Source organism: Gymnoscopelus microlampas (assembly GCF_963454915.1).
Source record: "Gymnoscopelus microlampas genome assembly, chromosome: 16".
Classification (NCBI taxonomy): Eukaryota; Metazoa; Chordata; class Actinopteri; order Myctophiformes; family Myctophidae; genus Gymnoscopelus; species Gymnoscopelus microlampas.
In genome coordinates, this window is record NC_139953.1 from 33,778,076 (window position 1) to 33,790,594 (window position 12,519).

General features: G+C 41.3%; 1 protein-coding gene across 1 annotated transcript; it reads right to left on the bottom strand.

Annotated features, from left to right (window-relative positions):
- Positions 1-134: 134 nt before the first annotated feature.
- Positions 135-12,076, bottom strand: tube1 (tubulin, epsilon 1). Its single transcript, XM_084083526.1, has 12 exons — positions 11,947-12,076; positions 11,224-11,297; positions 9,580-9,632; positions 9,301-9,361; positions 8,211-8,326; positions 7,382-7,503; positions 6,692-6,879; positions 5,692-5,855; positions 4,894-5,034; positions 4,212-4,352; positions 3,057-3,231; positions 135-426 (listed from the first exon to the last, which is right to left on the bottom strand). Exons 1-12 carry the CDS (start codon positions 11,969-11,971, stop codon positions 268-270), a joined length of 1,419 nt encoding a protein of 472 aa, XP_083939652.1. The 5' UTR covers positions 11,972-12,076; the 3' UTR covers positions 135-267.
- Between the last annotated feature and the right edge of the window lie 443 nt (positions 12,077-12,519).

The following is a 12,519-nucleotide window of genomic DNA, read 5'->3' on the forward strand; positions in this document are numbered from 1 at the left end:
TCACATGACGGTCACACACCAAAAATAGCAGATCTATAAGCTCACACCGTGTTGTGGGTGCAACGCGCTGTGAGCTTATAGATGAGTAATTATGGTGTGTCCTACAACGCTGCCATTTTTCGCAAAGTGGCATCAAAGCGGGTCTGTAGAAACCAATGGGTGACGTCACGGCTCCCTTTTCTTTTTACAGTCTATATGGTGTGAATATGGTCAAATACAAACACCCTCAAACAAAGTGCATGTAGTACAGACAGTGTGTGTGGACCTTCAAATGGCGACGGCGAGTCGAGGTGCGTCGGGTACGAGTCTCCTCTTCGTGGCGTCCAACTGACTGTACTCCTCGATCAGTGAGCTGAGGGAGGCTGCGGCCTCCGAGAAGGAGCTCTGCTCCATGCCCTCCACCTGAAGGTAGTGATGTAAATGAGCCTGAAAACAGACAACGACAAAGAACATAATGTCAAACTGTGTTGCTTTAAGTCTCTATGAATCCAAGTCCAGAACAATGGTTCTCAACCTTATCGGTCAGGGACCACTTGATAAAAATAAGTCCTATTTTAAACTACATTTGTCTAAGCCTATAGATCGGTGATTAGCAGAAATAAGAAATTCTAAAATGTATTTGCAACTTCTTTAAAAATACATTTTCACGGATGGAAATGACAAACAGATGACAGCTTCCTCCAGTGTGGAACTTTTAGGAGGCAGCAGTACAAACTCTCTGTAGCGTTCAAAGAGCGTGGAACAGTTGTCTGGCTTGAGAGACTGAGACTACTGTGTTCTGAGATACTTTGATATCGTTGCTGTTGGGAAACCTTTTATCTCCATATTCTAGCTTTTTGGGTGTTTTTTCGTAAATTAATGCCTACTTGATCATACTACAGCATCACACAATAGTATCAAATGTAGCAGATCCGGAAGCTCGAAACACGGTGCGTTTCCTGAAAAGTAACAGTTAATTGGACATATAAGGCAGACAAAGGAGGTATGTCTTTATGTCTTTCTGATATTAGGTGAATATTTTGAAAGTAAATAGCCTAAGTTGTTGCTCAATGTTGAGATGTATGAGCTGTTCTCTGTGTCATGTAACCTCTGGAATATGATGTTTAATGGTCATTTAGTTATGTTTTTTTAAAAGGTTAAGAATGTACAGTGTGCATACTTTTGCTGTCAACACAGAACATCATTTCGGTTGCACATAAAAAACTGAAGCCAAATGTGGGGGGAAAAAAGAAAAAAAAAGACACAAACCACAGAATCTGTCCCTGGCCGTCATTTTTCAAGTCAACGCACGCTCATGTGGTCAACCGATCGAAGACTCTTGTCACATTTGATTTGTCTGCCTTTGTCATAGCTTCGGTTTGAATGCAAAATGCAGCCCAACATTTTGGCAGTGACCTCCAGAACGCATAACGTTAGAAATAGACCTGTCCTGCGGTAACCTAAACACAATATTGGAAGAGTTACTGCAGCATTTTTTGCTGTGCAAGTGAAAGAGAAGTGTCGGTTGTGATTCCTGTCATACCAATGCAGCTACTACAACATTTACTTGTTATTATCCTTGTGAGTAAAATACAGTGGAAGACAACTGTCTGGAAGTGCAGTAAACATTAAGCCTGATTTATACTTCGCTACTGAAAATAGCTGATCTACTTGAGATCAGCTATTTTTGGTGCGCCTGCGACTTGAAGCCAATTCTACAAATGTCTTCTAAATCCCAACAGTTAACTCAAAAACCTATGTTTCTAGATCAGTGGTGCTCAAACTTTTTCATGTCAAGGACCCCCAAAATGATATGTATTTGGTCGCCGACTCCCATCTCAAAATATGTTGTTCCAGGGACCCCCAGAAGCAAAGATTTGAGTTACAAATGTTCGCTTTAAAAATATATATATTCAAAGATTTGCACACATTTTCAAGATTTTTCAAAAATAGCAGATCTACAAGCTCATAGCGTGGCACTCGGTGCCGCGCTATGAGCTTGTATATCTGCTATTTTTGAATAGCCCAAAGTGTAAAATAATGCTTTTTAGCTCAAATCAAAAAATGACACAGATGCGTTCCAGGTCTTAATGGGTTAAACAGACTGAAGTGGTGTTTTTTGGTAATAAAGCATGTTAGCGTGTATACTCTATGGTAGTGGTTTTCAAAGTTTTTGTGCCCACGGCACACCCATGGGCAAGTCGAAATCTCAAGGCACCCCTGTATTCATATCTGATATCTGATCTATAAGCTCACAACGTGGCGTGATCTTGAAGATCAGCTATTTTAGTTATTTTCTTTATTGTCTTAGACCCCTTTTGCAATAGGCGGCCGCAACCAGAGGCTATGGCTATTTGGGGGTCCTTGGCATGGAAAAGGTTTTGGAAACCCTGCATTACTGTACCAATTCCACTGCTGTGTGTCCAACTTGTGAACCATATTAGAAGTAGAATTCTGGTATTTCTTTTTATTATTACATGGCCTAAACCAGGGGGTATTGCAGGTGGTCCCTGGCCATGCATTCAGAAATGAAGTAAAAATCATGATGTGCTTTATGTGCTACTCTCGTTTCTTGTTTGTGAATAGTCAACTTAAGTCGAATCTTACATTTCAAAACGTCCAGTGACCTCTGATGATGTAAACATCCGAAAAAATAAATAGTTGATGCATTCAAATGCGGCAGTATATCCAAAAGAATGTCGTGATTCTTGCCAAATGATATCCCTCCTTTTTACTGATTATAAAACACTTTGAAAACATGTTTTTTTGTCCAGCTCATGAATGTAGCCTATGTTAGTATGATTAGTGAGTAACAAGTAAGACAGTGGTTCTCAAACTTTGAAATTTCAAGGACCCACCTTAACTCTGACAGTGTACAAATGGAACCAAATGGACCCGTTAGGGTCCATTTGGTTCCATTTGTATACTGTCAGATTTACAGACTTGTAAGGGTCAATTTAGACCCCCCAAAGGAACCCTGAGTCCCTAGACCCTGGACTTTGAGAACCACTGAAGTAAGAAAAAAAACAAAAAAAAACCCTGGCCTAAAAACACATAAGAGTGTATAAGGGGAGAACCTTCTTCCGGTAGAGCTTGGTAAAGCGGTCTCTCAGGTCCATGAACGTGGCCTTCACACAGGTGTTGTTAGCCAGGGCCAGCAGGGAGTGGGAGTGGCCCACTGGAGGCACTGAACACAGGCCCGTCTTCCAGCCTTCCTGGTTCCATGAGACGAAGGGCAGCGAGGGCCTCAGTCTGGGAAGGGGTTCAGAACAGGGAGATTACAGTCAACCTGCACACTATTATGGAATGTTACGCCCGATGACGTCATCGTGCCGGGACATAGGGTATTTTTTTGGCACACCATATCATTTATCAGAATAATGGGATTTATGTTGAGAATCAGTGAAGTTAGCCTTTAACTCTGAGAGCTCTCAGATGGACGCATTTGGTTACATTTGTACAAAGGGACACATGAACACTGCGGTTTTTACTGTGACCCTCAATGAAGAAAATAATATAGAAAATCTTAACATTTTAATATGATTATTCATTCTTTCACAGTGTTGTTTTATATCCCTTCAGGAAGCAATATGAAACTAATCAATACAACTACAGTATAGCTCCATGTTAAAGAACAAACATTTGGCAAAAATAACCCATCTGTTTGAATTAAGAAGAAAAATGCCAATACAGAAGTGCCCAGTGAAGAAAATCTGTTACACAACCCCCAAAAAAACAAAAATACTGCCATAATACAAGCTTGCCTCAAGTATGTGTGCCACGACGAGGCCCGTCTCGTGTGGAACATTTCTCCCCTTTCAACACTAAATCACTGGTCATGTGCAAATATGTCCTCTAATACCACCTCATGTTTCAGATTCTCTTGACAACACGCCACACGAAAACAAGGTCTAGAGAGGGAGAGATGGAGAAAGAGAGAGAGAGCGAGAAAGAGAGAGCTGAGTGGAGAGGTGGGAGCTGAATGGGCTAGTCATGAATCATGGCTGTCGTTGAAGAAAAGAAGAAGAAAAAAACACACACACACCCGGTTGCTGAATGAGGCCAGTATTTGAGCAGCATGGCTGCGAAGGTCATCTTTGGGCCTATTAGTGGGCAGGGTTGCCATATCTGATTATTATAATTTCCCCGCAAGATTCTATTTGAAAATAGCCGATCTACAAGCTCACAACGCGTCACCCAGTGTGTGTGTGTGTAAATGGGTGTTGTCTGACCTCTCGATATTCCTGCGGAGGTCGGACACCTGGACGTTGCCCCTGACCATGAGGGCACAGGCCAGGTAGAGGCTGTGCTTTGGGTCGGCCCGGATCAGCTGGTGGTCTTTGCTGAAGGCGTCACTGAACATCTGATCCAGTCTAGGAGGACATATGTGGAAGGTTGTTTTAGCTAGCAGATCTGTTATTTTCACCATTTTAGTGAAATTATTTGTTATAAATAATCGATTAAATCCATTAGTTAGATTAACTATTGCAGTGGTTCTCAAACTTTTTCTTGCCAAGGACCCCCAAATTGATATGTATTTGGCCGCGGACCCCCACCTGAAAATATGTTGTACCAGGGACCCCCAGAAGCAAAGATTTGAGTTCAAAATGTTCGCCTTTAAAAAAAGAATAGATTTAAAGATTTGCACACATTTTCAAGATTTTTCAAAAATAATCTACAAGCTCATCTACAAGCTCATAGCGCGGCACCGAGTGCCGCGCTATGAGCTTGTAGATCTGCTATTTTTGAAAAGCCAAAGTATAACATATGGATGAAGTGGTTAAAAATGATTGTGACGCTTTATTAACTAATCTTCTGACCCCACTTTGAGAACCAATGAACTATCGCATCCCTAATCAAAAAACTAGGAGGCAGGAACAGTGACGTAGGAACGCAGACAGTGGGGCAGCATACCTTCTGGTGGGGATGTTGACATCGGCCAGCGTGTACAGAGGAGTGAGGCTTGGTACCAGATAGTGCAGACGAGGAAAGGGCACCAGGTTCATGGCGATCTCGTTGAGGTCCATGTTGAGAGAGCCCTCGAAACGAGCCGAGCTGCAAAAGGAGAGGAGCACGGGCGTCAATCACATGATGATGATGATGTGAGGATGTCGATCCATCAGCAACGAGAAGGAGACGACGATGTGGCCAATTATTTTTTCACACAGAACCAGGAGATAACCTGATCCCAAGATTTACCGCTCCATTCACTTCCTGGTTAAAGTATTTGGGAAATATTCTGTATCTCGGCTCCTGTGTTTTAATATGTATTTTTGGCGAGAAAAGCTATTTTCAACGGCGTATAACAAGCAAACAGGAGGTCGCAATGACGTGATTAGCAACCATCAGGGGATCGATCATACTGGAGATAAATATTCCGTGACTACTTGAAAAGGTAAAAAAAAGCGAAAAATCGCTGGCAGTGGATGATTTATTTATTCTGGCTGTTTTGGTTCTTAGAAAATTGCATAACATAAACAAAAGAGCAAGCAGACAGTATCATTGTGGCTCTAACCACTTGTCTTACAGTAATATTTTATACTTCATGACAATGTGGCGAAGTGAAAATAGCTGGTTTACAAGCTCTGCTGATTGGAAAATAATCAGGAGGGGGAGAGGGGGCTACAACCTTGGTTATACGCCATGATGACAGTATAACCAGAGGTCAGCAAATCCCACAACAAATAATTCCTCTGCTAGTGCCATACATACCTGGTCATATTGAGCAGCAAGTTGGCCACGATGTTATTCATGGCATCAAAGGGCTTCTCTGCCCCACTGACTCCACCCTGACCAGAGATGACCGCGCTGTCTCTCTTGATAAAGGAGCCACTTTGAGACATGTGCTTGATCTTGTTCACAATGTCAACCAAGGACTGGATGGGAGGAATCATAATACATTTTTATGGAGTTAGGAACGATCGTTATCAACACTAACCCATTAAGACCTGGAACGCATCTGTGTCATTTTAGATTTCTTTGGCTATTCAAAAATAGCAGATATACAAGCTCGAGCTTGTAGATCTGCTAAAGAAGAATCGTGAACATTTTTGCAAATCTTTGCATAAATATTTTTTCAAAGCAAACATTTCTTACTCAAATCTTTGCTTCAAGGGGTACCTGGAAAAAAATATTTTTGAGATGGGGGTCCACGGCAATACATATAATTTTGGGGGTCCCTAACATGAAAAGGTGTATATATATATACTGCTCAAAAAATAAAGGGAACACTTTGATCCCTTAATTCTTTTGAGTTTTTTCGTTAGCAGTATGTACACAGTTCATGAAAAAACTCAAAAGAATTAAGGGATCAAAGTGTTCCCTTTATTTTTTTGAGCAGTGTGTGTGTGTGTGTGTGTGTGTGTGTGTGTGTGTGTGTGTGTGTGTGTGTGTGTATATATATATATATATATATATATATATATATAGGGATGATTATGGCTGATCAAGAATGAAATAAGAATTAAATGATGGGGAGAAAAAAAGAAAAGGAATCCTTCTTTGAAATGTATTGGTGTTTGTCAATCAGTTTAGTCAATCCAACACATTTATATAAATACAATATATATATATATATATATATATATATATATATATATATATATATATATATATATATATATATATACCTAAATAAGTACTATCTAGATGAAGATTTCATAAAGATACACAGAAAGACGGGCAAATAAAACCACTGACAAAATACACACACCTGGTTTTCCACAGGCAGAACACAGTCGGCGTGCTCTGTGAGCTCTCTCATGGCCAGGACGCTGTTGTAAGGGGAAGTGACCACGTCGTCCTCGGCAGACGGGTAGACCGAGGTGACGATTCGACACACCTCAGGGAACTCTTCCTCCAGCAGGTTGAGCACTCTGGTCCCCAGGCCCGAGCCCGTCCCTGCATGGCGGTCACCAACCGGGGAGAAACTTCAAATTAGAAACACAATGACGGCTACTGCCTTCCAAGTCCGGTGAAGAACTCAAAGTCGCACAAATAATTGCGATTAACAATCTTAATTGTGTTTTTGTCGTTGATCACTGAAGCCTATGAATAAATAATTACATTTCTGTTTGGCTTTTAGGCTTTGAAGTTACACAGGGCAGATATGACAAATAACCTAAATATTCTAAGAAATGACTGGCATATTTAATAACTTTATACAAAAAAGAAAAACATAAATAGTGGAAATAGCCTGTCTACAAGCTCACAACGGATTGCGTTGTGAGCTTGTAGATCTGCTATTTCCAGTACTTTTTGAAAATGTGAGACGGTGCAAAAGCATGTTTACGTTAACATTGCCTATTTCTCACCTCAAATGTTTTCAGATACATACATTAGTGTACCGTTTTAAGTTTAAAATGGGAACATTTGCGATGCACCGTCCGTTTTTGTGCCTCACCTCCTCCCATGGAGTGAATGAGGAAGAAACACTGCAGACAGTCACAATGTTCTGCCGCTCTCCGTAGCTTGTCCACTATCTGCTCCCTGTAGGCTGAACCATACGTCATGTGTCCTACTGCCCTGGGGACAGATGAAGAGCAGGCAGCTTGATTATAGCATCTGCTGATATATGCCCCAGTGTCTAAACCACTTTAACCTATAACGTCCATATTCTGGACATGTCAGTCGTAATAGGTGAACATTCGGCAAAAATAGCAGAACTACAAGCTTGTAGATTGGCTATTTTTGCCGAATACATTTGGTGTAGAGGGAGAAAAGGAGGGGACCAACTTAAAGTATAGTCCCCTGGGGGACCCCGGTCAACAAAGTGTACAGGATTTAAGAGGTTAAACTATGAGCTGAGAGAGCAGAGAGTAATTGGATAAGATGAAATAAGACGAAATCTTATCATCTTGGGTTTGACCAATATTCCTTTTTTTGGGTGCCCTACAAGCACCGGAGCTGTATGATTGATTGATTGACATTTTTATTATAGTGTCCTGCGCCATAAGATGACCGGCCAACACAGGCTTACAAGACACATAATAGACTCATACATTCACATACATACACCAAGACATCCACAAAAGAAGAAAAATACATTAACATATTAATAGTCCAGGCTGTGAGTTCTCCAACTGCCATGTTTTTTTACTGAACAGCCAACTTAACATACAACATTCAGACATTCAAAACAAAATCAGGATTCTTATCCTGGATCTTTTTCAAATAAAGCTCAGATTTCTTCCGGTTCCGGATCCCAAAACCTAGGTATCCTGTCTCCTCACCAGTTGTTTCCTGACCCCGACACATCGGTGAGGAGCTGCGTGCTGTCAAACACCTCTCGCAGTGGTCCCTGCAGGATCTGGTTCACCACGCCCTCCTCCATGTCCACCAGCACCGCCTGCGTGGACACAAACACAACAAATGTCATCTTTTGGGGGGGACTGGGTCTCAATGTTGGGTCCGGGGACCCCCCTCAGGGATCCTTGAGGGGGGTTCCCCTACAGCTAAATAATTGATCGATAGGAATAGGGACCAAATGGATCTTTATGAGTCTGTGTGGACCCAGAGATAGAACTCATCAAATGGCCAAATGCATCAAATGGCCCAGGGCCTAATGCATATCAAACTGGGGGTCACTTAAATCATTCAGTTTCAGGTTAGGATACCCATTCTATCCAATCAGAGGAGAGAGAACTCATACAGCATACAGGATAAACAAGTGACATTGGAAGTGATGACAAAAAGAAATGAGTAAACAAAATTGGAACTGGATATAAACAATATAAAGTTGAAGCTGATAAATGTGATTGGTTGAAAATGTGCAATCCATCCGAATTTTTTGTTTTTTTGTTTATTAAAGAGCTGGCAGAGGGGACTATTAGTGTCATATATATCAGAATATAGTGCTTTAGCGTTCTCGCAATAAAATGAGAAACTGAGCCACTGTCTTGCAGCATTTGTTTTGGTGCCGCTTTTTCCACTTTTTTGATTTGATAGTGCTTTAACCTTTTAACAAAATACTTTTTGTTTTGACCAAAAAATATCACTTGCCCTACCTGTAAGATTTGTAGGTCTATCTATATACAGTCGAGTGTCAGCTCAATACCTGCATTTATTCGTAATTCAACCTATTTTGGTGACTAACGCTGATTTTTTTCTGGTCAAGACCAGTAAAGAATTAATAGGTTGTTTTTTTGTGTGCAAATTCTACACTATATAAACATACACAAATATAAATGATATACATACAAACATAAATACAAACAGTAAATACATGCATACATACTGTACATCCTGTAATGTACTCACACACAGTTTTTCATGTAAAACAGCATTTATCGGGCAAGCCAAAAAGGAATGAGGAGAATTTACCCTGGCCTTCAGACAGCGGATCCTCCCACCAATGACATCACAGGCTCCTCCATCACTTCTCCTGGAACAATATGGACACAGCAGAGAACAACTGAAAGAAGGACTGCAGAGTAACGCTGTGACACGTTATGAGCTTGTAGATGTGTAGATTTTGGGGCGCACGACACAATAATATATATATATATATAATATAATTCGGGCTTAAAAGACATGTTGTCAACCCATGGGGTTACGTTGACATGGAATAGAAGTTTATTGCATCAAAGGGAGTGTGGTTACCTTGATTCCACATTCCGAAAAAAGCTACTCAGGGATTCGTCGTACACACCTTTCTAACAGAAACAAGAAAAAACAAAATGGATGTCACACTTACACTTTAGCCACATGAACCCTAGCATCCCTATTCTGGGCATGTCATAATAGGTGAACATTTATGTGGAAATAGCAGAACTACAAGCTCACAACGCGGCACATTGCGATGCGTTGTGAGCTTGTAGATCGGCTATTTCCCATGAACTAAATTGGTGTAGAGGGGAAAAAGGAGGGGACCAAGTATAGACCCCTGGGGGACCCCGATCATCAATCGTCTGATGCATATAGGGTTTAAGTCAGGGTTCTTCAACAGGGGGTCCTCAGAGCTACTATAGGGGGTCCACCAAATCTTTGTGTGATAGGATTTCGTTTTTTTTACATTAACCAGTGCCACTTGAACCCTAGAATTCCTTTTCTGAGGGGAACATTAGCCGAAAATAGCAGATCTACAAGCTCTGAGCGAGGCGTTCAGAGCTTGTAGATCGGCTATTTTTGGCAACGAGGCTATAGGTGTACAGGGAAAAAAGAGCAGACTAAGTGAAAAAAAAAAACTTTCATCTGAAACACAATTTTATACAATATAGAGGGGGTCCCTGCTTCATCTCTTTCTCAGCTAGGGGGTCCTTGGCCTGAAAACGTTGAAGACCCCTGGCTTAAGTGGTAAATGAGGCAACAATTATCTACTGTACATTTACACGTTATGAGCTTATAGATTGGCTATGGGTAAGGCGATGCCCAAGATAGGGCCCCTGGTATGTTTCTGACTTCCAAACCAGTGCGATAAACATTGGACCATGATGGGTTAACCGATAATTCCACCAGAAACAAATATACAACAATACATGTTTGCATCAGTTTGCAGTTTGACATGGACACAGTGTGTATAGTGTCTAGCTTTCCTCATATATGTATTAGCCTCTTGTCTAGGAGGTGATCCACTTGTACTGAATGCTATGCAGAATGCAGATAGTTGTCGACGTACATTATATTTTGTGCACTAAAATGTATTACTAAAACTTGCACTGTGTAGGATTTAACTTGCACTATATAGCATTGGTTCTCAAAGTGGGGTCCGGGGACCCCCAGGGGTCCTTGAGGGAGTTCCAGGGGGTCCCCAGCTAATTGATAGATTAGGCACCAAATGGACCCTTATGGGTCTGTAACTCTGAGTGTACAAATGGAACCAAATGGACCCTAACTGGTCCATTTGGTTCCATGTACACTCTCAGAGTTAAATTAACATAGATTTTACAATAAATATTGGGGTCCAAGAGATAGAAATGCCATTAAATGGGGGTCCGTAGCCGTGTATGTCAAACTGGGGGTCCTTGAAATTATAATGGTTGAGAATCACTTCTAGTTCTAGAGCCGTAAAAAAATCTTCTCTTGTGGGGGTCCCTGGCATATCTTTTCAAATGGGAGTCCGCGGGCTAATAAGTGTCACTTTGGGGGTCCTTGACATGAAAAAGTTTGAGAACCACTGCTATATAGGATCCAATGAAAAACAGTTACTCACTCAGTGCAGGAAAACAAGTCATGTAGCTGGATACAGATTACTGTATGACCTATACTTTGTGCAGTGTTGTAGTTTTATTAGGTGTATATACTTACTTTATTGACATGTGCATGTTCTCTCAAAGCAAGATCCCAGAACCTACAGCCAACCTGGTTGCCACACTGCCCAACTGAAGGAAGAAAGTTTGTGGTAACGTTAAGCTATAGAAATAAAAGCAATACGATTGCGATTGAAATTAGAACCTGAAACGCACAGATAAGATAACACGATCCTTGCTTGGCGGTTTCACACCCCCCCACCCCACCCCACCCTGTTTGCCACCAGTAAAGCCCGTATTTGGCTTGCCCCAAATGTTAACTAGGTGTCCGGAGTATTTGTGCAATCTATTAGTCCATCTTTTTCAATAAATAAGTGTTTTAATCCCGTCTGTGGCCGAACGCCATTCCCCCCACCCTCGTTTACTTCCTGTTTACATTGAGTGTAATTCCGTCTTTCACCGGATGCGCCCCGTCACTCTTCCGTCAGAATCGGCCACAGACGGGATTAAAACACTTCTTTATTGAAATATATGGACTAATACATTGCACAAATACTCCGGACACCTAGTTAACATTTGGCACCTTATAGTTTGCATTTGTAAGCACCTTATAGTTTGCATTTGTACATGTTCGGAGAATACGGGCTTTACTGGGGACATTCCAGGGCAAACTGGACGGGTGTTCGCTAAGACTCTCTCGTAGATACGAAAGTAAAAGTAAGACTCGATTAAATACATCTACGATAGTCTTGATCTAGGGCTACCAAGTCACTATACTCACCCTGAACAACTATTGATTGTGTCATCACCGCCGCAGGAACTCAAACAACAACTTTACAACTCTAACATAATTCAGAGAAATCAAAATGTGTATAACTTGAAGATATCGAAGACTGTCTGTGGCGTTTCAGTTCCGCGCGCTTGTTTTGGTCCAGACCGTCGGATGTTGATGACGTTTTGCCATGGAAACCAAGGAAACCATGGAAACGATGGACGCACGTGTAGTATAAACTAAACTGTGTGTGTGTGTGTGTGTGTGTGTGTGTGTGTGTGTGTGTGTGTGTGTGTGTGTGTGTGTGTGTGTGTGTGTGTGTGTGTGTGTGTGTGTGTGTGTGTGTGTGTGTGTGTACTGCACTGTTTGATATTGTATCATGTACATAGATATTGAATATGTGATACACAATCTTTGTCACATACATTCAATATCTAGATGATTAAAGTAGTGCAGTTTTTCCCTCATATGGGTTGTGCCATAACAAAACACATCATACTGCAATTGGCCTTCTATACTGCTCAAAAAAATAAAAACACTTTGATCCCTTAATTGTTTTGAGTTTTTTCATGAACTGTGTAC

Bases quoted from the DNA above. Each gene is read 5' to 3' on its own strand.
- tube1 (XM_084083526.1), bottom strand. From the start codon at position 11,971: ATGACACAATCAATAGTTGTTCAGG. The intron at 11,298-11,946 runs GTGAGTATAGTG...TTCTTCCTTCAG, and splicing joins ACAATCAATAGTTGTTCAGG to TTGGGCAGTGTGGCAACCAG. The intron at 9,633-11,223 runs GTAAGTATATAC...TGTTTCTGTTAG, and splicing joins AACATGCACATGTCAATAAA to AAAGGTGTGTACGACGAATC.